Here is a 25,330-nt window from a genome sequence, read left to right as displayed (position 1 = left end):
CTAAAGGTGTGAAAAAAGAATGTCCTAAGGGTCACCCGAAAGCCGTTCACGAGTCAGTCTGACTCTTGCGAGAGATGAAGATGTAATAATACTAATCTCGAAGATGCCATCTCTGCAGGTGTAGACTCTTGTATATATATTTACATATATTCCCATCCAAAGTTGCTGGGGTAAACAGTTCAGTGTGGCGTTTTGGTAGGAGCTGCTGTCAAGACTGATTGGACCGTAAGCATTGCTAAAAAAGATACACAATAAATACGAAAAGAGTAACGAGGATGTCAATTACAAAAACTGAGTTAGACGGTATATTGCCATTGGTGGCCAGAGGAAAAGTTAGAGACATATACGAGGTGGACGCTGGTACGTTACTTTTTGTCGCTACGGATCGTATCTCTGCATACGATGTCATCATGGAAAACAGCATTCCTGAAAAGGGGATCTTGTTGACCAAACTCTCAGAGTTCTGGTTCAAGCTTCTGTCCAGTGATGTGCGTAACCATTTAGTTGATATTGCACCAGGGAAGAGCATTTTCGATTTCTTGCCCGCAAAGCTGAGCGAACCAAAATACAAAAGTCAATTAGAAGGACGTTCTCTATTGGTTCACAAGCACAAGCTTATCCCATTGGAAGTGATCGTCAGAGGCTACATCACCGGGTCTGCTTGGAAGGAATACAAGAAATCTGGCACTGTGCACGGCTTGAAGCAACCACAGGGACTCAAAGAATCGCAAGAGTTCTCGGAACCTATTTTCACCCCATCAACCAAGGCCGAACAAGGTGAACACGATGAAAACATCTCTCCTGCTCAAGCTGCCGAGCTGGTAGGCGAAGACTTGTCGCGCAGGGTGGCAGAACTGGCTATCAAACTCTATTCCAAATGCAAAGATTATGCCAAGGAGAAGGGAATTATCATTGCCGACACCAAGTTCGAATTTGGTATTGACGAAAAGACCAACGAGATTATCCTGGTAGACGAGGTGCTAACTCCAGATTCTTCCAGATTTTGGAATGGTGCCTCCTACAAGGTGGGAGAGTCCCAAGATTCCTACGACAAGCAATTTCTAAGAGACTGGCTTACTGCCAATAAGTTGAACGGTGTTAACGGCGTGGAAATGCCACAAGACATTGTCGACAGAACAAGGGCCAAGTATATAGAAGCGTATGAAGCATTGACAGGCTCCAAATGGACGTACTAAAGTTTTTTTTTATTTGTTACAAGCACACCAGTATATTTTGCACTAAATATGAATCGTACATATACATATAATGTTCCCAAACCGAGTCTTATCGATATCGAGTTTGCCAGTGGTATGCAGGCTTGGAGAATTTTTTACCATAATATCCGTTTATAGACTCTGGAACTTTACCTATTTTCTTACCGTTCACTACTTCTCTGGCTCGCTCTTCCACAGCCTGTGTAAACTGCTCCTTTAGTTGGCTTAGTTCTCTTTCATATTCAATGGCTTGCTTCTCCAGGATTTTTTCGATGTTTGTCAGTTCATTTTCATAGTCTAATAACTTTCTTTCAAATCTCTCTAATTGCAACGACTTTCTTGCTGTCCGTATCTGAATATCTTGCAATAATTCAAAAGTGGAAGGCCTGGTCCTCAAATTCACGTCTATCATTGAATGTATTATGGCATTAAGTCCCCTAGAATAGTACTCGGGAACAGTGTCGCATTTCCCGTTTTTGATCTTGGTTTGTAATTCCAGATAATTTTTTGCCTGGAATGGGGGATGCAATGAGCACATTTCAAATATAACACAACCCAGTGACCAAATGTCGGATAGTGGCGAGTATGGCTGATCCATCAACACTTCAGGCGACATATAGTATGGTGTACCCACATATGTGGTAGCAAATTGAATACTAGTCTCTAGAGACTTGGCCAGCCCAAAATCACCCAGTTTAACTACTACTTGGCTGTAATCCATAGAACTTCCTTTTTTGCGTGAATTTACTCTACGGTCTCTGTAATAATTTTTGTTTACTTCGTCGTGACCGTCTACTTCTTCACTGAGGCTGTTGTCACTATCGTCATAACTCAAGAATATATTACCTGGTTTCAAATCACGATGGATGACAATGTTTTTCCCCTTCGCTGGTGGCTTCATTCGATCATATATTGTGGTTAAAGTCGGCAATTCGACACCGTAATGACATTTATAAAGTGCAGTTAATAATTGCGCCAAAATACCCCACACGATCTTCTCCGGTATGTATTTATGTTCCTGTTTATAATGCTTAATCATTTGAGATAAGTCACCTCTGGAGCAGTACTCCATGTAAAGATACAGCACTTCCTTTTGTTCATCGAAGTCCCAATTATAGAATTCCACTATATTTTCATGTTTCAATTGCGACAGAATACTACATTCGGCGATCAACTGTTGCCTCTCCTTGCTATTCATATGGCCATATTTAATGTCTTTTCTAACCAGAAGTTTCTTGGTGGGTATATGGATGACTTTTCGTACGGACCCAAATGAGCCTCTCCCGATTTCTTCGAGAACTTGATATTCCGATCTTGGTGAATGTCCTTGCTGCTGTTGCGGACTATGATATTCCTGAAAAAACTGTCGTCTATGCATATTAAAATGTAGAATTGATTCGATTTCCAAATATTGGTCGCGTTCAGCTTATAGTTGCAAATTGTGTTCTTTCGCTTATATCAATGGATATTCTTTTGAAAGTTCACTTTTATTTATGTCTTACCCAATTAGGAAACCTAATGAAAAATCTAGAAAACGTTAAAAAAATTCACTTCTTTGCTTCAACCTATCGGGAGGCTCTTCTGTTGTGATCGTTATGTAATAATGCAAGGCTTGCCATGCTTCTTGCCTTGATGTATAGCCAGAAGTCCTGATAACAAGATGCAGTGAGGTCTTAAATTTGATCTCAAAAGAAAAAAAGAAACATAGACATAATACTCTTGGGACCACAAGGCCTTATTATCTATTTCGAAAACTTACCTGACAACTCCATGTGCAAGGATTAGCGGAAGATGAAATTTTTTATGGATCTCTATACAAATAAATGAGGTTTGATTCCTGGAAGATTTACGATTATGCATGTGCTCTTTATCATGATGCTAAATTATATTTCTTTCTCTCTGTCTATATACATATAAATACTCATGCAATTACTATGTTATGTTTGAAATGTTGTAGTGGGTACTGAAAAGGCATCGCTTTTCGATCTAGAAGATTGCGAATTAGTACGCTCATCTCTTGTCGGCGAACTACCAATTGCTGCAGTGACACTCGAAACTTTTTGCAGGCCTCCCCTTTTTGATAATGAACGAATATCCTCGCATAGCTGGCAAATCAAAACCGAGTCCCCCCCAACTTGATTGGAATTCCTTTTTGGATCATTCTTGTTCCAGTTGTTGTTCAAGAACTCTGTTATTTCTACTAGGATGGCCCGAAGTTTGAAAACGGTGGCTTTATTGTGATGGTTTGATTTCGTCTGCTTTATTGGATCAGGGGATCCCGTGTAGTCATAAACTTTCAATAGCGACTTTGTAAATATTAACTTTATGAATTTCAATAGATCGATTTGGATAAGCAAGCTGTTGAAATAAGTGTTAAAAAACAAAACAGTCTTTTCATAAAAATTCGGGTGAAATATGATATTAATTGCAAGGTTTTCAAAACTGGGTACTGAGCATATCTTAGTGAAAATGTTAATCAGCTTACTGAGGTTAACGTCATCATCATTCAATGCGTAAAACAGGTCAACTAATTGTTCAATCGGTAAGTCAATAACCGTTTCATCGTTGATTTTTATGAGAAAAACACTATGAGAGTCCGCTGAGCTCATTGTGGAAGCGACATCATCAGGCGCATTGCGCAGTGTGAAATGCAAACAATTCAATATGATCTCCAACCCACTAATAGACGTGTAGTCTCTTCTTCTGATGAAATTTATAGCTGTGGAGAACAAAGAAGGGTTCATTCGTTCCATATCCAAACTCATGTCAACACATATAGCAGTGATTTGTTTCCAAATGAAAGCTGCTGTTTTTTTGTCGTCATTAGAGAGTATGATGGTGTCGATATTCTGGATTAAGACGAAAAAAGCATTGTTGTCAAGTAGATCGTTCAACAACGTGTTGTTTAAATGCACTGTAAGGTAACAAAGTTTGATGAAATACTTCAAAACGGGAAGATCTTTGATTTGGGCCATGTCAACGAAGAATGAAGTTAACCAAGTAAAAAACCCTTCCGGCAAGTCAATGAGAAGTCTTGACTTTGAAGATATGGTCAGATGCGGGAAGTTTGAGACACTTTTGTGTCGCGTTGGGGACGATGGGCGTGTTGCCATTAAAGAATGAACTGGGGACCTTGAGGGAGACTGCACTGAGTTCAATGGTGAGTTTCTTGTGGGTGAAGAGGATAATGGCAAGGAGGAAGAAGAAGGGGCAGCAGACTTGTGAGTTTTATCATCGTTTGTAGTTATCATATAGTTTATTGATTTGAAGACTACGTAAGTGATTTGAGGGTTGGTTAGAATTTTCTTCTTAAGTTTATAGTTGATCAGAGAAGGCAAGACTTTGTCAAAAGACCAGGGAGCGTATGATGACAGTTTTAGTAGTATAGATTGTGCCCTTCTTTCATGGATGTTACTGAGAAGTAGCGATAAATTGAGGTGTTTGGAGCACCAGTGACACCAAAAGACCGTAGATGTTAAATCATAAAACCTATACACAAGTTCCAAAACATACTTGGGGGTTTTCAGCAATGCAAAATTCGGCGGATACATTATTCCGCATTCAATCAAAGTCTGAGAATAGTCGATGACGAAGTATTTGACTAAGTGTTCGAATTTGACGATGGATGGGATTCCCCCCATGGCGATGAATTTGAGTCGCAATCTAGAGTGATTATGCTGGATGTCGTAGGCAAAGATAGAGCCAAATGTGGTTATTAACTGTGCAGCGACACTCGTGCGCAATAGACATTCGATAAGTGTATCTGCGATGTTCTCTAGAGAGCAGACATTGAAGAGTACATGCAAGTCCGTCAAAGGCTTGGATGAACTCTTCAATTGACTCAGCAATTGGCTCTCAGTGGGGGGGATCATATCCATTTCTTGATTGTTCTCTGTCCAGGCGGCAGGAGCCGTTGCTGAACTGAATTTAGAGGGAGATAGGTCCAATTTTTGCTCTTGAAAGTCGGCATCCCAATGGTAGTCAGCGTCGGTGAAGTCCTCCTTAAATTTATTGAGCTTGTCGTCCTTCACGTTTTCCGTGGAGGTGATCCACGCGTGCTTGAGCAGTTGGTCAGCTGTTGGCCTCTTGTACATGTTCTTCACAAAGCACTTGGACAAGAAGTCCTTTAGTGACTCAGAGAAGGAGCTAGGCGGGTAGTAGGTGTCATTCTCGACAGCGTAGTAGATATTAGCATCTGTTAGATTGTGGTAGGGTGGGTTCTTTGTGAGCATTTCAACGACAGTGGCCCCCAAAGACCAAATGTCGCTAAGTGTAGAGGCTCCCCTGTTGCCAAGGATCTCTGGAGCCATCCAATTGAGCGTGCCGGCAAGGGTCAAAGCACTGGAGTTCACAATAGTGGAGACGCCGAAATCAGCGAGTTTGACAGTGTTATCTGCGCTCAGCAGGATGTTAGCCGCCTTGATGTCTCTGTGGATGACACCTTCCCCGTGAAGGTATTTTAGCCCCAAAAGGGTCTGTGTGACATAGCTTTTCGATTCATTTTCACTCAAGCCAGTAGAACTTCTGGAGATGAGCCTCCTCAGAGAGCCATTAGCGCAGTACTCGAGGAGGATATACAGCTCGTAGCTTTTTCGTATGAAACCATGGTATTTAACAATGTTGTCATGATTTAGGTTCTTCAAAAGGCTGATTTCTGCCATAATGTCGTTGAGCTCCTCATCGCTCTCATACACGATTTCTTTGATCGCCACAACTTGGTCTGTATGTTTGTTGATGGCTTTATAAACTACCCCATAAGATCCTCTCCCAATGACCTGCTTGAGGTGGTATTGCACGGACTTCTCAGACGCCCTCTGAATGGGGGTCAGGTTGACTCTATCGGTGTCGGCCATGCTGTTCATCATCAAGTCTTACCAGGCAAAAGGGTAATGCTTTATGTGTCTATTATTCCTCGAGTCGAGGCTTCAAGCAGAATATACAACTTTGTGAATTAGATCTCCCGTATACAAAAATAACAACAAGAAAAGGCGAAAAGGGCATCGCAAGATCGACTGGATCATAACGGCACACCAAAGGCCATATACCCACCATAATTGGGCAGAAGGTGTTGACAAATTAATGGACCAAATTTTATTACGCCCTTTTATAAATCACAAAACTGAAGCATCTTATGGAACAGTGACTCGCACCCGCTAAATAATAGATCACATTCTCACCAATATAAGAAGTGTAGCAGCCAAGCAATGATTACAGGTCTTCAAGCAGCTTTTTTAATAAGACCATTCAATTGAACGGCATTTTCGAACTCCACAGCTACGAGTTTCCTTCTAATGAAATGCAAAATTTTTAAAAATTGTGGTACCCAGGTGTTCTCAATCTTAATGGACACAGGCCGGACAGCCTATAACCCAGAGCCGGTCCTTCATATCAGAGGCAATCAATGCTCGCTCCAATGTACGTAGGCTTTCCCTTCAACAACAATGCTTGATTGGAGAAAGACAAGTGACAGGAATCAGACCTGTTTCATACGAAGAACAAGTTCCTGTGATCTTCTTTTTGAACAGTGGAACCTGGTAATAAAGTCTAATGAATTAAGGGGCTCTAAAATTCAATCTCCACTACTCTCTTATTGGGATTTTAACCAAAAATAACTCACGGTGAGCAAATACTTAATAGAATGTTGTTGTGGACATATGGTTAAAAATTTATTGAAAAGGAAGCAGCAACAAGAACATTTCAGAAAAGTTCAGTGAGCCTCCCTCTTGGATCCATGCCATCTACAGATTGCTCAAAATTATTTATTTTGAATGTTTTTTGTTTATTATTTAACAATATACCTGTTTCAAAAAAAAAACGAATTTGAATGGTCGAGAATATATATGGGTATAGCAAAATCCGCCTGGTCTTCTGCAGTAACTAGTGGTTCCATGGACCTTTATGATGGTAATCAATGGGCTCACAAGTTAGTCGTCAAGTATATTAAAACATATACAATAATATTCCGAGCCTTTAATAAAAGTGGGCCAGAGTAATGCACTATTGGCGGCTTCGGGGCAAATGGAGATCAAGAATATTTATCCAGATGTAATGTCTCCCTCCACATTATCTGAGTAATAATATCAAGAGTTCAAAAACAGAGACTAAATAAAAGGTCATTTCGAGTAAGCGAACGTTGATAATAAAGAAACGCGACTAAAAGATTTGAAAATCGAAACTGAAAAACTAACTATTTCTAGTGTGTATTTAAAGGAAGTCTGTGGAGATATCAGGTTCTATGAGGATTAGTGCTAAAGGAGTCATGTCCATTGAGATTGTGCGCGTCTGCTTTCCTTTCTTTTCAAGTCTTTTTATGTTTACTTCTAATGTTTTAAATTATTAACAGTTACCAACGCATTTTATCATCTAATTTTGCAGAAGGATAGTTTGATAATATGAAATTTTTAATATTAATAATATACACACACAAATACATACATATATGCATCTAACTATTTATACCGGTAATTTCATATTATTCTGTTTTTTTTAATAATTTTGTCATGTTTTTTCGTAACTTCCTAGCACCTACTTAAAATTTTATTCGTAAAGCAGTGACTCTAGTTTGCGATGGTGTAAATACCATCTGCAGATAGAGCGCTAGAGATGGCTGGTCTCAATCTGCTGGAGTACCATGGGACACCAGTGATCATTCTGGTCACTTGGTCTGGAGCAATACCGGTTAACATGGTGGTGAAATCACCGTAGTTGAAGACAGCTTCAGCAATTTCAACTGGGTATGTTTCAGTTGGGTGAACGGCTTGGAAAGAGTAATATTCGGCCAAATGAGCTCTGATGTCAGAGACGTAGACACCCAATTCAACCAAGTTGACTTGCTCGTCAGATTGAGCTAGGGTGGTGGTAGCGGAGGCACCAGCAGCAAGAGCAGCGACACCAGCAGCGATTGAGATTAATTTGACCATTGTATTTGTTTTTTTTGAGTGATTGCTTTAGTGGTGATATGAAGCTAACTGGAAAGAGAAGAATGAAGGCATACTATCAAATATATCTCATCACAGCTGCTCTATTTATATAAAATCCCTGACCAATCGCACCTGCACAAAGGGTCATTACTGGGCGCCCATCTCACACTCATATCTCTCACCTTTTGCTTATTGATCCCTAAATCATTATTACTATGGGGAATGAATTGTTCTTGAACGATGCTGTGCTTTGTATACGAGACATAGTTTTGTATTGCCAATGTCCGTTCGTATGTTCAGAGCACAAGAATGTTCCTTACAGGAAGGGTGCCTTTAGAGCTGCAGCTGCACTTTTGGCCAAGAAATAGAACCAAAGCCAAATTTGGTTGGACCCTCGTTCAAAGGTCATTTAACTCCTGGCACTAAACGGTTGCCAGGAGGAAAATCGGACTTTTTCCCAAATTAGAAACAATGAAAAATTATGTATGCGCATTTGCAGTCGTATCTGTAGGAGAATACACAAAGAAAGGGCAGCTATACGCAATAAATCAGACCACACAGAATAACGAGAGCTGTTGGTATCCCAACAAGGTATTAAGCAGCTTCTTGTCTTGAGACCACAACTCTTAGAGCCAGCAGGGATATGCTTCAACATGAATGTAATGAATGTAGCGTCACTTGTGTCGGATTTGATGATGTGTGTACGCCTACGACAATGAGAAGATGCCTTGAGATACCTTTCTGAATACAGATACCTTTACAAAGCTCAATGCGGCCAAATTTGAAGACCGGTGTTGTTGAGGCCATACTGCGGGATACCGTGCCAAGTGCCAAGCTTTCATTGGACGTAAAACTTACAAAACTATTCTTGTAGGGTGGCATGAAATTGCCAGAGAGGGAAGGAGGTGGTGAAGCAATAATCACGCAATAGGTTATACGGAACGACAGAAATCCCCATCCTCGATTAGTTCGCAATTTTCAAAGCTGGATTCATATACGAATGTATACCACTAGGGACAGTACTCTCTACCTGAATGGGCTGATAACTCAAACCACTATTGTGAGCCAGCATTCAAAGTAACCTACGAGGTTGTTTCTTTTATCTCACTTTCGAGTTTCCTAAACAAGATCTTGTAACATCCTTGTATTAGGAACCGAGGGATTCTTTCACCTTTATTCTTGATCAATAACCTTGTAACAAACAGTAGCCACAGCGCGGTAGGAATGGATGTTCAAGTCGACTGTATAGTGTACAGGTTGGGCGTGATACCAGTTACAACAGGATAAATAATAAGGCAACGATTCTGAAAAATTATTTCATTTCCTTCAAGCATCATATGACAGTAAAGTAGCAGACCGTGACCGTAGTCAGGAAACCCGGTCGTCGATAGTATACCAATCACTTCCAAGATCTCACATTTTAACTAGCGTAGATTTCATGACTAGCATGACGGCAAAAGGGCACGAGCCGATTTAGATCCGATATCCAGGATAGCGGATTTCCATTAGTGATATGCGGAGAAGAGGATGGACAGATCTGATACTACATGGATTGACTCAAAAGATTTTTTTCCGCCAATGAGTATAGGCCTGTAAACTTTATGCTGGAAGCTTTGGAGAGATAACATACCGTGTACACTTTCAAACCCCATTGGAGCTTTCTTTCGCACGCTGTAAGTAGATTTGTTGCCTTCCGCAGCGTCTTAAATTAAAAAGAACATAACGAAAATATGACATAAAAAGGTAGCGGACCAAACCGCTACTGCAAGTCTGAACCTTGTGACAATTGTTAGGATTCCTTTTTTTGGTAAAGAAAATAAAGCTAGGCATATAGAGTATGCTAGAATCTCTTTAAAAATTTGGGAGTCCTATTAGTCCTTGCGCTTTAGCTTCCACCAAATGCGATGACAGTTTGGGTCTTATCTCACTGGTTTTATAATTAGCGTCATCTTCTTAACACCGTGTATGATAATCTTCTAGCTACACGAATGAATTTTTAAGTCTGTGGTATTGGTAATTGATGGATAGTCGATTATTGTTCCAAGAGAGACTGATGGAAGTTGACGGTGCCGAGCGCGCTTCGAAGTTAGTGAACTGTTGGTGTGGGGACCAGAGTAGCCTTCCAATATCACAATTAGTTGGTTGTTTGGCCGAGCGGTCTAAGGCGCCTGATTCAAGAAAACCTCTTGACCGCAGTTAACTGTGGGAATACTCAGGTATCGTAAGATGCAAGAGTTCGAATCTCTTAGCAACCATTTTTTTACAACTTCTAAAACCAATAAAAAAAAATATGAAAAAATATGAGGAACTGAGAAAGAAACTGAGCTGTCATGGTTGTGTACTCACTAATTGTGGATGCATATCTTTTCCTAGACAAGGACAATAAAGTTCGGTCCTCAAACTTTATATTATCTTGACCATTACAGTACGAATACTTACTCATCATGATGAGAATATTCTTTTCTACTGTATTAGTAGTGCTCCATCGTTAACTGTATTTCTATATATGCAAGCTGTCCATTTTTATAGACAATATTTTGCTTTGTGTCGTGTCATGTTGCGACAGGAGTATCTAGAAGAGTACTTCGATTGAGGTCGATACATGATTCCACTGACAAGCAGCCAATTTTAAGTACGAACACAAATGTAATCTGATATCGTAGACAATACAGCGGCTATTAAAGCCATCTTAAAATTTATCTTGATATACATAAAATACTATACTTTGCAATTATTTTCGCCGACTTTCCCGATACCGAATGATATTATAGAATAACCTGAGCCTGCGAAGTCCGCCACAATAATCATGCAAAAAATCACAATGTAAAAAGTATGGATGTTGAAGGTGTAAACTGACAATATTTGAAATCAGACTATGCCTAACACCATTGATTTGGAATGTGCCACTTCGCATGACAAATACGAAAAGCATGACTTAAATGCCTCCTTTTGGAGGGTATTATTTTGTGAGACTGAAACATTGTACTTATCAGAGAAATTTTGAAGTAATGCTACAAGAAGGAATATTACAGAGATAGCGACGGTTGGGTTCGAAAGATTTCTTTCTTGCTATTACTTTATTCTTGGGTTAAGAACAAAGGTATTCCTATTTGAATAGTGAAGGTGAAAAAAATAACGACAACTGCAGGATTTGAACCTGCGCGGGCAGAGCCCAAAAGATTTCTAATCTTTCGCCTTAACCACTCGGCCAAGTTGCCTTGTTATTATGAGATTGTGTCATGTAGCGAACTTACTTATTCAAGTATTACAGGAACTTCAGGTCTAAACTTAAACTTGTTCTTTGTTGATAATTAGTAGTATTAATTAAGAATTGTTGGAACAAGTAGGTTCATCATTATTCACATAACTAGTCATCATTACCATCTGAAGTACTCAGATTGTATTCTAAAGTGTACTTCGTATATGTTACACAGATGTCGTATCTTTGGTAGGATGAAGGAATGCTAAACGAGCTGTTCAGAGAGTGGGCTTAACTGAAATCAAAGATCCATTAGTTGAACATCAACTTGGAATTTATATATAAATGATATGAGTCGTTACATTGAACTTATGGTAGATTCCCTAGTTTATTATTATATTGAACATATTTAACATGTCCAATCGGCGTGTGTTTTATATACCTCTCTTATAAAAGTATAAGAAAGATTTCTGCTTTTATTCTTAATTAATACTACTAATTATCAACATTATATATATAATTATATGAGTCGCATTGACCATTAAAATCTTGTGACATTTGTTGGGATTCCATTTTTGATAAGGTTAATAATATTATGTATATAGAATATACTAAAAGTTCTCCTCATGGATTTAGGAATCCACGAAAGGGAATCGACACTTTTACATAATCTTATTCTTATTTCTTCCTTCATTTTATACGTCGTCGTTCATTGATCCTATGGCATTATCAATCCTTGCGCTTCAGCTTCCACTAAATTCGATGACTGTTCTGAATCTTATTTCACTGGTCTGATAATTTTTGTCATCTTCTTAACACCGTATATGATAATCTTCTAGTTACGTGATTGAATGTATTAATCAGCTGTACTAGTAATTGATGGATAGTTGATTATTGTTCCAACAAGTCGTGTCATTGAACTTATAGTGAATTCCCTAGTTTATTATTATATACCTCTCTTATATAGTATAAGGAAGAGTTCTGCTTTTTATTCGTAATTAATACTACTAATTACCAACAAATCCCAACAATCGTTACAAGATTTTACTGACCAATAAAAAATGACATTTCAACATTCTTCATCCTCAGACAAAGATTAGTTATGTGGATAATGATGAACATACTTGTTCCAAGACAAAGTCACATATTTCCTCTATCATTTTTAAGTATTAATAAAGATGGTCCCTGAACTGAATGTAAACAAATGTAAATATAGGTAAAGAAACGTAAAAAATGTGGGGCGGAAATCTCCTTTGAATACATCAGCCATAGATATAACTGTATAAACTGTGTTTCATTTAGGCATGAACCTTGAGAGACTATTCTAGAAGTTATATAGGCTCTCTGGAAAGTGAAAAATACATATGATTAGCTTTCAACTTAACCGAATCCAGCCCACTCCACGGAGAAGAAATGTGTGTCCTTGGTCTCCTCTTCAACGCCGCCTATGACCCAAAGTTTCTTCACGGTGGTCCCTAGCCTTGCACCGCTTATCATAGAAATCAGGTCAATGGGTTCGTTACAATAATCGATCGCATCTTGTATGGTCAAATGCGAATGGAAACGTAGTGGATCACCGGGATATGCTATGAATTTTCCACCAAAACGTCCACCTGGAGACAAAACGTACCCTTGATCTCTCAAAGCCTTGTATAACAGGTAAGTCTGCATCTTTTCTGTCCGTCTGTATTGCTTGAATAACAAATTACGGATATCATCGTAAGATGGACCATTTAAATCGATATTGACGTCCTTTAAGATCATAGAAATATCCGCAACGTCAATGAACAAAGAAGATTCGATCAGCTGATCGTTATTGTTAGATTTATCCAGCCGCTGTAATTCTTCAGTTGAGGTGTTATCATTTATTTTGCCGATTTTTTTCAACTTTGCAATGTGTTCATCCTTTTTGAACTTTCTCTGATATTCAAATGACTTACTTAGACGATCTTCGACCAGCCTGGCTAGCTTAGCACCCCGCTGTGGAGTTATTCCCGCCATAATGTCATCACCTTCTTTTCTTATTACTTTCACGTCGGCAAGATTGTTTAAGTGTAGCCACAGCACGTCTTCCAGCATAAGCCTCAGGGGTACGGACAAAAATACGTTTTGCTGTGCTGCAGTGGGCAGTGTTCCAGATAACACGCCACAAATACCCCACTTCCTCAGAAGCTGGATGTCATGTATATCGAATACTAGCGGCGACATTATCACCTCTTCACCTCTTGCCGTTCTTTTGGCATAAATACTGATCGCTATGCGTCTACTGTCCTCTCCAGTCATATATCACAATGTCCCGCCTAACTCAGAGGGATTTCAAAGCACTACTTCTTCTTCTTCTTCTTCTTCTTTCTCCACTGCTCGATAATGGCATCTCTTGGCTGGAAAAATGTCACGCGTAAAATTTGGGCGAAGCGACTAAAGACGCGTGAATAATAACATAAAGCAAGGTTTGAACAGACCTTATCACTTCAGCTTCTAGACATCAAAGAAGAAGCGAGTAACTCCTCACATTACGGCAGACGTGAAAGCAGCAAAAAAAAATATACACCCAAAAAATATGAGCAGTGTTCAACTTTCGAAGGGCGACTTCCATAGTATCTTCACCAACAAGAGGAGGTACGATAACCCCACCGGTGGCGTTTACCAGGTTTACAACACCAGGAAATCCGATGGTGCCAATAGCAACAGAAAGAATTTGATCATGATTTCTGACGGTGTTTACCACATGAAGGCTCTTTTGAGAAATCAAGCTGCTTCCAAATTTCAGTCAATGGAGCTGCAGAGGGGCGATATCATTCGCGTTATAATTGCAGAACCCGCCATTGTTAGGGAAAGAAAGAAGTACGTTCTTTTGGTTGATGATTTTGAATTGGTTCAGTCTCGTGCTGAAATGGTCAACCAAGCCAGTACGTTCTTGGACAATTACTTCTCGGAACGTCCAAATGAAACTTTGAAAGATGAAGATATATCCGATAATGGTAATGTCACTAACCAGACAAACATCGGTAACCTCGGAGTAGGCGACATGCTCCATTCAAACTCAAACTTGAATGCTAACGAAAAAAAATTTGTCAATGAAGGTTCTAACTCCCAAAAATCTAGACCGATTTTTGCCATCGAACAATTGTCTCCATACCAAAACGTCTGGACGATCAAGGCAAGAGTTTCCTACAAGGGGGAAATCAAAACATGGCACAATCAAAGAGGTGATGGTAAATTATTCAATGTCAACTTCCTAGACACTTCTGGGGAAATCAGAGCCACCGCATTCAATGACTTTGCTACCAAATTTAACGAAATTTTGCAAGAGGGCAAAGTATACTACGTGTCAAAGGCAAAACTGCAACCCGCTAAGCCACAGTTTACTAACTTGACACATCCTTACGAACTCAATCTGGACAGAGACACCGTTGTCGAAGAATGTTTTGATGAAAGCAACGTTCCAAAGACTCACTTCAATTTTATCAAATTGGACGCCATCCAGAACCAAGAAGTAAATTCCAATGTAGACGTGCTTGGTATCATTCAAACAATTAACCCGCAATTTGAATTGACTTCCAGAGCTGGAAAAAAGTTTGATCGTCGCGATATCACAATTGTTGACGATTCCGGGTTTTCCATCTCAGTCGGTCTATGGAACCAACAAGCCCTTGACTTCAATCTTCCTGAAGGTTCTGTTGCTGCTATTAAGGGTGTTCGTGTAACAGATTTTGGTGGCAAGTCTTTATCCATGGGCTTTTCTAGTACTTTAATTCCGAATCCAGAAATACCTGAGGCATATGCCCTAAAAGGTTGGTACGATTCTAAGGGTCGCAATGCAAATTTCACCACTTTGAAACAAGAACCTGGGGTAGGTGGCCAATCAGCTGCTAGCTTAACAAAATTTATTGCTCAACGTATCACCATTGCTAGAGCTCAGGCTGAAAACTTAGGAAGAAGTGAAAAGGGTGATTTCTTTAGTGCTAAAGCTGCTATAAGTTTCTTAAAGGTTGACAATTTTGCATACCCTGCTTGCTCTAATGAAAATTGTAATAAGAAAGTCCTGGAACAACCGGATGGCACCTGGAGGTGTGAGAAATGTGACACCAATAATGCAAGTCCAAACTGGAGATATATATTAACAATATCGATTATCGATGAAACAAACCAGTTATGGTTGACTTTATTTGATGACCAAGCTAAACAATTGTTGGGCGTTGACGCAAATACATTAATGTCTTTAAAGGAGGAGGATCCCAATGAATTTACGAAAATTACTCAAAGTATTCAAATGAACGAATATGACTTTAGAATCAGAGCACGCGAAGATACATACAACGATCAAAGCAGAATCAGATATACTGTTGCTAACCTACACAGTTTGAATTACAAGGCTGAAGCCGACTACCTGGCAGATGAGTTATCTAAGGCCTTGTTGGCCTAAAGGGTATGAAATAAAATAAGCAATATTTAGTTTATGTAACATAAAAAAATGTAAAGAAAAAAATAAAGTTTGATTCCGCTTCTACTGGAAGACAGAAATTGTAATTGCATCTATGGGACGATTAAAGGTACCTTAAATCCTTTAATGTGGGGTTATATATTCGACTATGTAGACTTGAACATTATGCGGAAAGGGAAGGGAGAAAAATTGGTATGGATTCACTCAAGAATGAATAAAAACCCTAATAAACTCAGGGAGGGTGTGTAATACTGAAACTGACAATTCAACCTTTTCTAGCTGTATATAACCTGAAAGCACGAGGCATTTGAAGTCCGTTTAAAGGACTATGTGCGTTTGGTAATCAATAGATTCGTCGTGATCCTCCTCTGTCAGTATGAAAACGTTAAACTTCAGACAACTAGAAGTGCGAAAGACATAAAACTCTCTATAACTTGCACTAAACATGACCGCAAACTGCATGAAAATACGCTATCAACGCCATAACCTATGTCTTAACTTGCCACTATTGAAGAAGAACGTTAAAATTAAATTGATGATGATTGCATCTTGATGATCCTTGTATAATCGGTGGGAATTGTGAATCGTTCCACAAGTAAGTTATTCCCTCTGACATCATACTGCTCTCTTGTTCGAAGATCGATAGCTATCTCTTCCTCTTGTTCTATCCCTTGCTGCTGCTCCGTTTCATCGACCTCATCAAACTCGTCTTCCTTCTCCAAATAGTCGACATTTTCCTCAACTTCTTCAAAATCTGGCGCCAAAGCACTCCATTTCGGTGGCACAACAACCGACCACACATACACATTCCCAGATTCAAAGCCATTACTCACGATACTCATGCTATAGAAGTCCCAGTTGATATCTATCAACTCCTCTTCTGCACCTTCCAGAACTCTTACCAACGTCCCACTTGTCGTTTCCCAAATGTATAGTTCATGAGCAGAAGAACCGTGGGTAGAAGCGACCAAATATTCAGCTGTGTTGTTACTGAAAAGTATACAGTTCCACTGCAATTTATTTATCACATCCTGGTATTTGTGCTCCAAGTTTAATTCAACGGTAAAGCTTTTGTCATCAATACGTATCTCGTATTGTCGTATTGTCCTATCCGAAGAGTTAATAGCCAGTCTTCCACCATCCTGCGAAATTACTACGTGCTTAATATTCGAACTCGTAATTTTAAGGGAATAAATACATTCCGACTGAGATAGAGAATGGAACTTATAAAAGTCTAGCCAACCTTTCGATGTTCCGGCGATAATGACACTTGGGTGTTTGGTATGCACCGTACATACAAGGACATATCCATGATCAGATGTTGAGCTCAATGTTCTCTTATCAGGATTTCTGAGAAGGCTGGCCACTGGATCGTTACTGAAATCTATAACATATGCGTCAGATTCCTCAAATACTGTAGCAACGCAAAGCCACTTCCTAGCGTCCAGCCACTGGCAACCCCATATTGGAGAATCAAAACATATTTCTTTCAACGGCTTACTCGGTGCCGAGAGATCCCAAAGTTTTATTGACCAATCTCTAGAACTAGTAAGCAGAAACCTGCCATCTGGAGACCATGAGATAGAAGTAATGGTTCTGACATGAGCTCCTAACATATTCCCTGGAACACAGATAGGTCGAAGTGTGTCCATGTCATAAATAAGAAGTGCTCCACTGGCACAGCCTAGGGCCAGATAGTCACCACAAGGACTGAACTGAAGACATTCAGTACGTAAAGGGTTCTCAATTGTATGCGTAAGCTTCTCAGGATGTTCTTTAAGAACAGCAAAAGGATCCTGTAAAAGGATATTCATAGTAAAAAGAACCGGGTTAAAAGCGTTACACAAGTGAAAGGACTCGCTCGCGATGCACTGATCGCATCAAAAGAACCTGTATAACCATTGGCTATGCTGTACTATCTTGCGACCATTCTTTACGTGGATCCTTCTTTTACCGTGAAAAATGAATCGCGTAATAAGTTAAAAAAAACACATCAGCAGAAAAGCGTACACGCAGAATTTATTTGATACTCTCTTTACAATTCAGAAAAGCTATTCAAAGACGTTCAACCCATCCAGGAAATCATGCTTTTGAATGTCATTTTACAGATTCTTGCTTGCTGTCTAGTTTTGCCAGCTCAAGTTTCTGCGTTCTATTTCTACACGTCTGGTGCTGAACGTAAATGTTTCCATAAGGAATTGTCGAAAGGCACTTTGTTTCAAGGAACGTACAAGGCACAAATTTACGATGACGGATTACAGGATTACAGAGATGCCGGTGCGCAAGATTTTGGTGTCGTAATTGATATTGAAGAGACGTTTGATGATAATCACGTAGTTGTTCATCAGAAGGGTTCAGCAAGTGGTGACTTTACTTTCCTTGCGCTAGATTCAGGTGAACATAAGATTTGTATTCAGCCTGAGGCTGGTGGCTGGTTAATAAAGGCCAAAACCAAGATTGACGTCGAATTTCAAGTTGGTACTGACGAAAAGTTAGATTCTAAAGGAAAAACCACAATTGACATCTTGCACGCCAAGGTTAACGTATTAAACTCCAGGATTGATGATATTAGAAGAGAACAAAAATTGATGAGAGATCGTGAGGCCACTTTCAGAAACGCGTCCGAAGCGGTTAATTCCCGTGCTATGTGGTGGATTGTAATTCAATTGACTGTTCTTGCCGTTACGTGTGGCTGGCAGATGAAACACTTGGGCAAATTTTTTGTTAAACAAAAGATTTTATGAATAAATGGAAAACTTGTGTATTTTTTCAAATATTTATAGGTTTATAAGAGCTGTTTAAGTTATTCCCCTTTCTGAAGAGTAAAAAGGACCAGAGGATTTCATCTTGACACTATATTTTATACAAACTTACATGTTGAGCTGGGTTATACAGTAATTATGGCACGGTGAGAACTCTCACCATCAAAAAGTATACAAAGATTTGAAGGCCTCAACTTTGTTTTCATCAACCGAACCATTTCCTAGTAGTTTAGATGAGACAGGAATGTTGAAGTCAAATTCTTCGAGGTCTGACTTTGGAATATCGCTTTTTACTGAGGCATCAATACTTTTAATCTTGTTGTCGTTTTGGTACGGAAGAATTGACTGTGGCTTTTTTTGAACGCTGTTGAAAACAAAGCTGTTCGATACATTTTTTTGAGGCGTCACTGAAAAGTCCCCTTCCACTGGAATAAAGTCGCCCTTTGTAAGTTCAGTCTTCGGCTTTGTATGAAGTTTAGTGAAATTGAATTCTTTCGATGGGGTAGGTGGCGCATTCCCATTATTATATTCATCTTTAGCAGGTTCGACATTTTTTGCGCCGATAAAAGAAAAGTTGAATGTAGAGGAAGGGGGTTTTACAACACTTTCCTTCTTTTCGGGGGAGGTCTCAGCCACTACAACATTCGAGCGTAAGGACGAAGATCTCGCGGGTTTGTATTTAGCAAAGGAGTCTTTACTTGGAGCAGGTGGAGAAATTTTGACATTGTTAGACTGCTTCACTGATTCTTCAATTCCTTCAGGAAGCTTTTCGGATAAAGCTTTGGTTTTAGGCTCTTGACTGTCTTCTTGTCTTGATACGATACTTGGGAACTCCTTCTTGTGTTTGCGTATTTGGCTTACGTATGAAGAGTACGGATTGGCGAGCTCTGAAACAGGATTACTCCTCTTAATATCTTTTTCATCTAAGAGAGAAACCAACGCTGCAGCTGTGTTACTCATTTTTTTGGTAGAAGTTGGCTTTGTGACACCGGCTCTCGTTGATTTTGCAGAAACTGCACTTTGAACGGATGTGTTTGCTGTGTATGTATCGGAGATCTTTTTTGCTGCGCTGTATCTATAAACGGTCGTCTTGTAAGGTGAAGGAAGGCTGGAATAGTTGAAACTGTATTTCCTTGAGCCAATGGTTCCCAAAGTGGTATTCATTGAAGCATTCGAAACGGTAGTAGTGTCATATTTTGGATTGAAAGTTGGCGCATTGGATACACTAATTGGTGTACTTCCTGACTCTTTTAAAATAAGTGAATGATCAGCATTACTGCTTTCTGATGACTTTTGCCCTCTTTTCGAGGTATTCATGGATTTATTTGATTTTTGCAACAATGACATCACGCCCTCTATTTCAATTTCTGATAAAGGCTCATTACCTTTCTTACTAAAAAAATTTGCGAGTTGGGCATTGGATATATTCGCTTCACGGGTTTCATCACACTGTTCCTCGTTATTCTCAACGTCATCACTATCTTCTTTCAGGGAAGAGACCGCCCCAGAGCGGTTGAAATGGTAATCTGTGGATGTATTTGAATAAAAATATCCTCCAGGCATACTAGAAATTCTCCTATCAGGGACCTTATTGCCTGATTTTGTATTGGCAATTCTAGTCCCTGTACCTGTCTTAGTTGAGTCGTTTTGAGAAAAGAAAGATTTAATTTTAGAGAAAAGGCCTGGCTTATTGCGTGCGTTACTAATAACTTGTTTTCGATAGGGGGCCAGAGATGTGTTTGCGCTAGCTCTTCTTAATGATTTGCGATGCATTAAGCTTCCGTATTGTAGAGTTTTCTGAGCCGCTTATTTGATGTATTTTTGATCCGCTTAATCCTACGAAATACCTATTATAATGGCTATTCTAGTTTAGACCTTACACTTTCTGGAGAAAAAATACTTAAAAAAAAAAACTGAAAAATCCAGACCACTTCTCGAAAAATAGAAGATGGGTAATATAAGTAGAAAGAGACAGGTTGAATAAAAATTGAGATAAATGTGAATCATGTGATAATTGTTGAGCTTCCATCATTTGATAAAGATTATGACGATATTAGGTATATAGAATGTGCTAGAAGTCTCCCCGAGGAATCTACAAGAGGGAAACAACAATATTGCATAATACTGTAAAAATTCTATCTTTGTTTTATACGTTATCGTTCATTGACCCTATTACATTATCAGCCCTTGCAGTTTAGCTTTCGTTAAGTTCCGCGACAGTTGGATCCTCCATTAGCTCCATAACTTACGTCATCTTTTAAGCACCGCATATGATATTACTCTAGCAACAGCAATAAAGATCTTGATCCCTTGTGTTGATAGTCGATGGACAATGATTGATTTTTTACTTCAATCAAAATCACTACTATTTAATGTTTGGAATGCTATGGAATGTCGTGGTGCCATCAGTTTCAATAACTCTGATGCCAACACCAAGAATTGTCCCCAGACTTGCATATTTCGCGACATTCTTTGAAATAGATTACAAGAACATAAAAAAATTCTACTTCCAATCACTTTTTGATTTACAGGCCAGAAACAACTCTTATAGTAAATGAGAGGAAAGAAATATCCTGTCATCAAATATGCCATACTTAGTGTCGCTTTTTACATCCTGAGCGTGTTTATTTACATAGCAATTCGTTTATGACATGTTTGCGCTCAAATAGGTTTCCGCATGGCAATGGAAACATTCATATACAGTATCAAGTTAGCATACACTACTTTGCTCTCTTGCGAATTTCTCTCTATCAAATGCTGGCCGCAGTTATTACGCATCCAGAATTATATTCCGGAGTACCAAATTATTTTTACTGTTCGGAAAGCGCAGACACAACATGTTTTAAAAATGAATATTTAAAGTTGTTTTTATTTTTTTAAAATATTAATTTCACATGAAAACTATTTTAAAAATAGTCATGTGATTTGATCTAATCTTCACTTGTTATGAAATCTTAGTACTTTTACGGCACACTCCATAAGGACATTTCATAGATTATGTATTGTGCATCGTATTGCGCGTGAATATTGTTTTTACAATTTTGTTGTTTTGAGCACAGCTGTGTTTTTTTCTTGGCAAGAAAGAAGGGCGTCCTATATCGCGAAAGCGAAGTAAATAATCAATCACACAAGAAATTATATTTTTGGGTAAGGACTGAAAGAGGGCAATAGTTGATTGAGCAGACAACGTAGAGGAATTATGGAGTCGGCAATATATCCTGATGAATTGGTGAGAATTGTTGCTGACGAAATAGCTTTAAACAAAGGAAGTATGTATGCGTATCATCTTTTTCCAGCTCCCTCCACTAGGGAAGCATACTGCTTGTCAGAGATCTTTTACTAACTATTTATCAAAAGAAATTACATTAAACCAGTTATGGGATGTTTCTCGTAAATATTTTGACTTATCTGATGAGAAGGTTAAACATTTCATCCTTTCATGCATGATGCTGAAAAAGGACATAGAAGTGTATTGTGATGACGTTATACTAACGAAAGATGTGAAAGATATCATAAGCGACACTGGTCATCTGTACTCAGTCGGCATTACTGAAGATAGCTTATGGACATTATTAACGGGATATACAAGAAAGGAATCAACCATTGGGAATTCTGCATTTGAACTACTTCTTGAAATTGCGAAAGCAGGAGAAAAAGGAATCAACACGATGGATCTGGCACAAATGACCGGCCAAGATCCCAGAAGTGTGACTGGGCGTATTAAGAAGATAAACCACTTGCTAGCGAGCTCTCAGTTGATTTACAAGGGACATGTAGTGAAGCTATTAAAGCTGAAGAAATTTAGTCACGATGCGGGCGATACTAATCCCTACATTAATATTAGGGACCATTTGGCGACAATCGTTGATGTAGTAAAGCGATCAAAAAACGGTATTCGCCAAATTATTGATTTGAAGCGTGAACTAAAATTTGATAGAGAAAAAAGGCTTTCTAAAGCCTTTATTGCAGCGATTGCATGGTTGGATGAAAAGGGGTACTTGCAGAAAGTACTTGTGGTATCACCAAAAAACCCAGCCATTAAAATTAGATGTGTGAAATACGTGAAAGACATTCCAGATTCTAAAGGCTCACCAACATTCGAGTATGATAGTAATAGCGCGGATGAGGATTCCATAATAGACAATAAGGGAAGCTTAGAAGATGAAGACTCAGTCGAAGGTTTGGATAACTTTAATGCAACTGACTTATTGCAGGATCAGGGCCTAGTTATGGAAGACAAGGAAAATGTAAGGAAAAATAAAGTTCTTCTGAACAGATTCTATCCATTACAAAATCAGGCATATGACATTGCAGACAAGTCTGGTATTAAAGGAATATCAACCATGGACGTTGTTAATCGCATTACAGGAAAAGAATTCCAGCGAGCTTTTACAAAGTCGAGTGAGTATTACTTAGAAAGCTTAGATAAGCAAAAAGGAAATACAGGGGATCATAGGCTTTTCCGCATATATGATTTTGAGGGAAAGAAGAAATTTTTTAGATTATTCACAGCTCAGAACTTTCAAAAGTTGACGAATGCGGAGGACGAAATATCAGTCGCAAAAGGGTTTGATGAACCAGGGAAGTCTCATTCAGATTTGAAGACCCTGAACGAGGATAACTTTGTCGCCCTCAATAACACGATTAGATTCACAAGGGATAGCGATGGGCGAGATATATTCTTCTGGCACGGAGACTTGAAAATTCCTCCAGACTCGAAAAAAACTCCGAATAATAAGCGGAAAAGACAGGCTAAAACCACTACCGGTGCTTCCGTTGCAAGAAACAACGTTTTAACTCCAAAAAGAATCAAGGTCGAGCAGCGTGTTGATACCACGCAAGAATTGAAAGGGATTGGAGAGAGTCCAGGCCCGAACAAAGGTGGTGTTGCCAAAGGTAGGGTTGTTAACTTTGGCGGCTTTTCTGCCGGTTCTTTGCGTTCCTTACAGAGACAGAGAGCCATTCTGAAAGTCATGGATGCAGTTGGTGGGGTTGCATACTTAAGGGAACAGTTTTATGAAAGCGTCTCCAAATACATGAGTTCTGCAACCACCTTGGATAAAAAGACTGTCCGCGGAGACGTTGACCTGATGGTGGAAAATAAGAAGCTAGGAGCAAGAACGGAGCCAGTATCAGGGCGAAAAATCATATTCTTGCCCAGTATTGGGGAGGACGCTATTCAAAGTTATATTTTAAGGGAAAAAGATAGTAAAAAAGCAACGTTTACCGATGTTATACATGATACGGATATATACTTTTTCGATCAAACAGAAAAAAACAGATTTCATAGGGGTAAGAAGTCAGTTGAAAGAATTCGTAAGTTTCAAAACCGCCAAAAGAATGCCAAATCCAAAGCTTTAGAAGGGCCTGATTCTAAGAAGGGTATGTTAGTCAGCGTATCAGATGGAAAGCCCAAGAACAAGGACAAAAAATCATCAGCGAAGAAAACACAGTTGGTTATTGAAGCTGATAAGGGAACCAAGACCATCTATCATGCTGGTACCAAAGAAGGTGTTCACGCTTTGGTCAGAGCTGTTGTCATTACTAAAAGTATCAGAAACGAAATAATGTGGAATGAAATAACAAAATTATTTCCCAATAATTCCTTAGATAACTTAAAAAAGAAGTGGACAGCCCGCAGAGTGAGAATGGGCTATAGTGGTTGGAGGGCTTATGTGGATAAATGGAAAAAAATGCTAGTTCTAGCAATCAAAGGTGAAAGTATTTCGTTGAAGGATGTTGAAGAACTAGATCTTCCTAAATTGCTCGAAATTTGGACCTCATTTGATGAAAAAGAAGTAAAGAGATCGCTTTACCTTTACAAGAGCCATAAGGAGAATAAGAAGAGATTTACTTTAATTCGCGATGATACATTGGTACATTGCAACAATGATCTGGCTATGTCTTCGATGATTCAAAGAGAGATTTCCTCTTTGAAGAAAACCTACTCCATAAGAGTTGCTGAATTTGCAAAAGACTTATCAAATACTCAAAGCAATGATTATATTCGTACGGTAATTCGGTCGATTTTGATTGATAATTCCTCGACTGCCAGGAACGAAATAGAGGCATTGAAGAATGTTGGAAAGGAATCAATAGATAATGTCATTATGGATATGGCTAAGGAAAAGCAAATTTACCTTCACGGATCTCGACTTGAATGTACGAATACACTGCCAGAAATTCTGGAAAGTAAAGGAAACTGCAAAGACTTCGAAATTGCCTCAGAGTATAGAAATAAGGTCAATGAATTATTGGAAGCGGGAAACGGTATTGTCATTAACCAAGAACCTTCTGACATATCGTCCTGGATATTGATTGATTTGATTTCAAACGAGCTATTAAATGTAGATATAATACCAATGATGAGGAATGTCCGACCATTAACTTATACATCGAGAAGATTTGAAGTAAGAACTCTCACTCCACCTCTGATTTTATATGCTAAATCTCGCGCAAAATTGAGCAGATCGAAGAAGGCCACTGTCAAAATTCCACTCGGTAAGCCATTTTCGCGTCTATGGGTTGACGGATCTGGTGCCATTAGGCCAAAAATATGGAAGCAGGTGATTACGATGGTCGTGAATGAGGTGAAGTTTCATCCAGGAATTACGTTGAGCATGTTGCAACTTAGATGCCGTGAAGTGCTTTCGCTTCATGAAATTTCAGAAATATGTACATGGCTTTTAGAAAGACAAGTACTAATGAATATGGATTTTGGTGGGTTCTCAGTCGACCATAGTTGGTATTCTATATTTGAGTCTAGGTAACTAAAAAGGTATTTTATTTTT

At 39.0% G+C, this 25,330-nt stretch overlaps 10 protein-coding genes and 2 non-coding genes across 12 annotated transcripts; 5 read left to right on the top strand and 7 right to left on the bottom strand.

The window, feature by feature from the left end:
• Window positions 1-275: 275 nt before the first annotated feature.
• Window positions 276-1,196, top strand: ADE1 (phosphoribosylaminoimidazolesuccinocarboxamide synthase; the record flags this gene model as incomplete). The annotated part of the gene is made up of 1 exon (XM_056232251.1): window positions 276-1,196. The coding sequence occupies one exon, from the start codon at window positions 276-278 to the stop codon at window positions 1,194-1,196; it is 921 nt and encodes a 306-aa protein (XP_056085883.1).
• Window positions 1,197-1,284: 88 nt separating this feature from the next.
• On the bottom strand, window positions 1,285-2,592 carry KIN3 (serine/threonine protein kinase KIN3; the record flags this gene model as incomplete). Its single annotated transcript, XM_056232240.1, has 1 exon — window positions 1,285-2,592. The coding sequence occupies one exon, from the start codon at window positions 2,590-2,592 to the stop codon at window positions 1,285-1,287; it is 1,308 nt and encodes a 435-aa protein (XP_056085882.1).
• Window positions 2,593-3,151: 559 nt separating this feature from the next.
• Window positions 3,152-6,076, bottom strand: CDC15 (serine/threonine protein kinase CDC15; the record flags this gene model as incomplete). Its single annotated transcript, XM_056232229.1, has 1 exon — window positions 3,152-6,076. One exon carries the CDS (start codon window positions 6,074-6,076, stop codon window positions 3,152-3,154), a length of 2,925 nt encoding a protein of 974 aa, XP_056085881.1.
• Window positions 6,077-7,771: 1,695 nt separating this feature from the next.
• Window positions 7,772-8,134, bottom strand: PAU7 (seripauperin PAU7; the record flags this gene model as incomplete). The annotated part of the gene is made up of 1 exon (XM_056232218.1): window positions 7,772-8,134. The coding sequence occupies one exon, from the start codon at window positions 8,132-8,134 to the stop codon at window positions 7,772-7,774; it is 363 nt and encodes a 120-aa protein (XP_056085880.1).
• Window positions 8,135-10,274: 2,140 nt separating this feature from the next.
• On the top strand, window positions 10,275-10,389 carry Skdi_1.trna3L. Its single transcript has 2 exons — window positions 10,275-10,312; window positions 10,346-10,389. It is a non-coding gene; the product is annotated as a tRNA-Leu (tRNA).
• Window positions 10,390-11,270: 881 nt separating this feature from the next.
• Skdi_1.trna2S lies at window positions 11,271-11,352 on the bottom strand. The gene has a single exon. It is a non-coding gene; the product is annotated as a tRNA-Ser (tRNA).
• A 1,361-nt stretch (window positions 11,353-12,713) lies between these two features.
• SEN34 (tRNA splicing endonuclease subunit SEN34) lies at window positions 12,714-13,541 on the bottom strand (the record flags this gene model as incomplete). The annotated part of the gene is made up of 1 exon (XM_056232207.1): window positions 12,714-13,541. One exon carries the CDS (start codon window positions 13,539-13,541, stop codon window positions 12,714-12,716), a length of 828 nt encoding a protein of 275 aa, XP_056085879.1.
• A 352-nt stretch (window positions 13,542-13,893) lies between these two features.
• Window positions 13,894-15,759, top strand: RFA1 (replication factor A subunit protein RFA1; the record flags this gene model as incomplete). The annotated part of the gene is made up of 1 exon (XM_056232195.1): window positions 13,894-15,759. One exon carries the CDS (start codon window positions 13,894-13,896, stop codon window positions 15,757-15,759), a length of 1,866 nt encoding a protein of 621 aa, XP_056085878.1.
• Window positions 15,760-16,304: 545 nt separating this feature from the next.
• SWD1 (COMPASS subunit protein SWD1) lies at window positions 16,305-17,591 on the bottom strand (the record flags this gene model as incomplete). The annotated part of the gene is made up of 1 exon (XM_056232184.1): window positions 16,305-17,591. One exon carries the CDS (start codon window positions 17,589-17,591, stop codon window positions 16,305-16,307), a length of 1,287 nt encoding a protein of 428 aa, XP_056085877.1.
• A 270-nt stretch (window positions 17,592-17,861) lies between these two features.
• On the top strand, window positions 17,862-18,521 carry ERP1 (Erp1p; the record flags this gene model as incomplete). Its single annotated transcript, XM_056232173.1, has 1 exon — window positions 17,862-18,521. One exon carries the CDS (start codon window positions 17,862-17,864, stop codon window positions 18,519-18,521), a length of 660 nt encoding a protein of 219 aa, XP_056085876.1.
• Window positions 18,522-18,701: 180 nt separating this feature from the next.
• Window positions 18,702-20,312, bottom strand: NUP60 (FG-nucleoporin NUP60; the record flags this gene model as incomplete). The annotated part of the gene is made up of 1 exon (XM_056232162.1): window positions 18,702-20,312. One exon carries the CDS (start codon window positions 20,310-20,312, stop codon window positions 18,702-18,704), a length of 1,611 nt encoding a protein of 536 aa, XP_056085875.1.
• A 1,502-nt stretch (window positions 20,313-21,814) lies between these two features.
• Window positions 21,815-25,309, top strand: TFC3 (transcription factor TFIIIC subunit TFC3; the record flags this gene model as incomplete). The annotated part of the gene is made up of 1 exon (XM_056232151.1): window positions 21,815-25,309. One exon carries the CDS (start codon window positions 21,815-21,817, stop codon window positions 25,307-25,309), a length of 3,495 nt encoding a protein of 1,164 aa, XP_056085874.1.
• Between the last annotated feature and the right edge of the window lie 21 nt (window positions 25,310-25,330).

This window comes from Saccharomyces kudriavzevii, assembly GCF_947243775.1.
Source record: "Saccharomyces kudriavzevii IFO 1802 strain IFO1802 genome assembly, chromosome: 1".
Taxonomy (NCBI): Eukaryota; Fungi; Ascomycota; class Saccharomycetes; order Saccharomycetales; family Saccharomycetaceae; genus Saccharomyces; species Saccharomyces kudriavzevii.
Note: the sequence above shows the minus strand (reverse complement) of the source record. Positions and strands in the feature narration are given on the sequence as shown.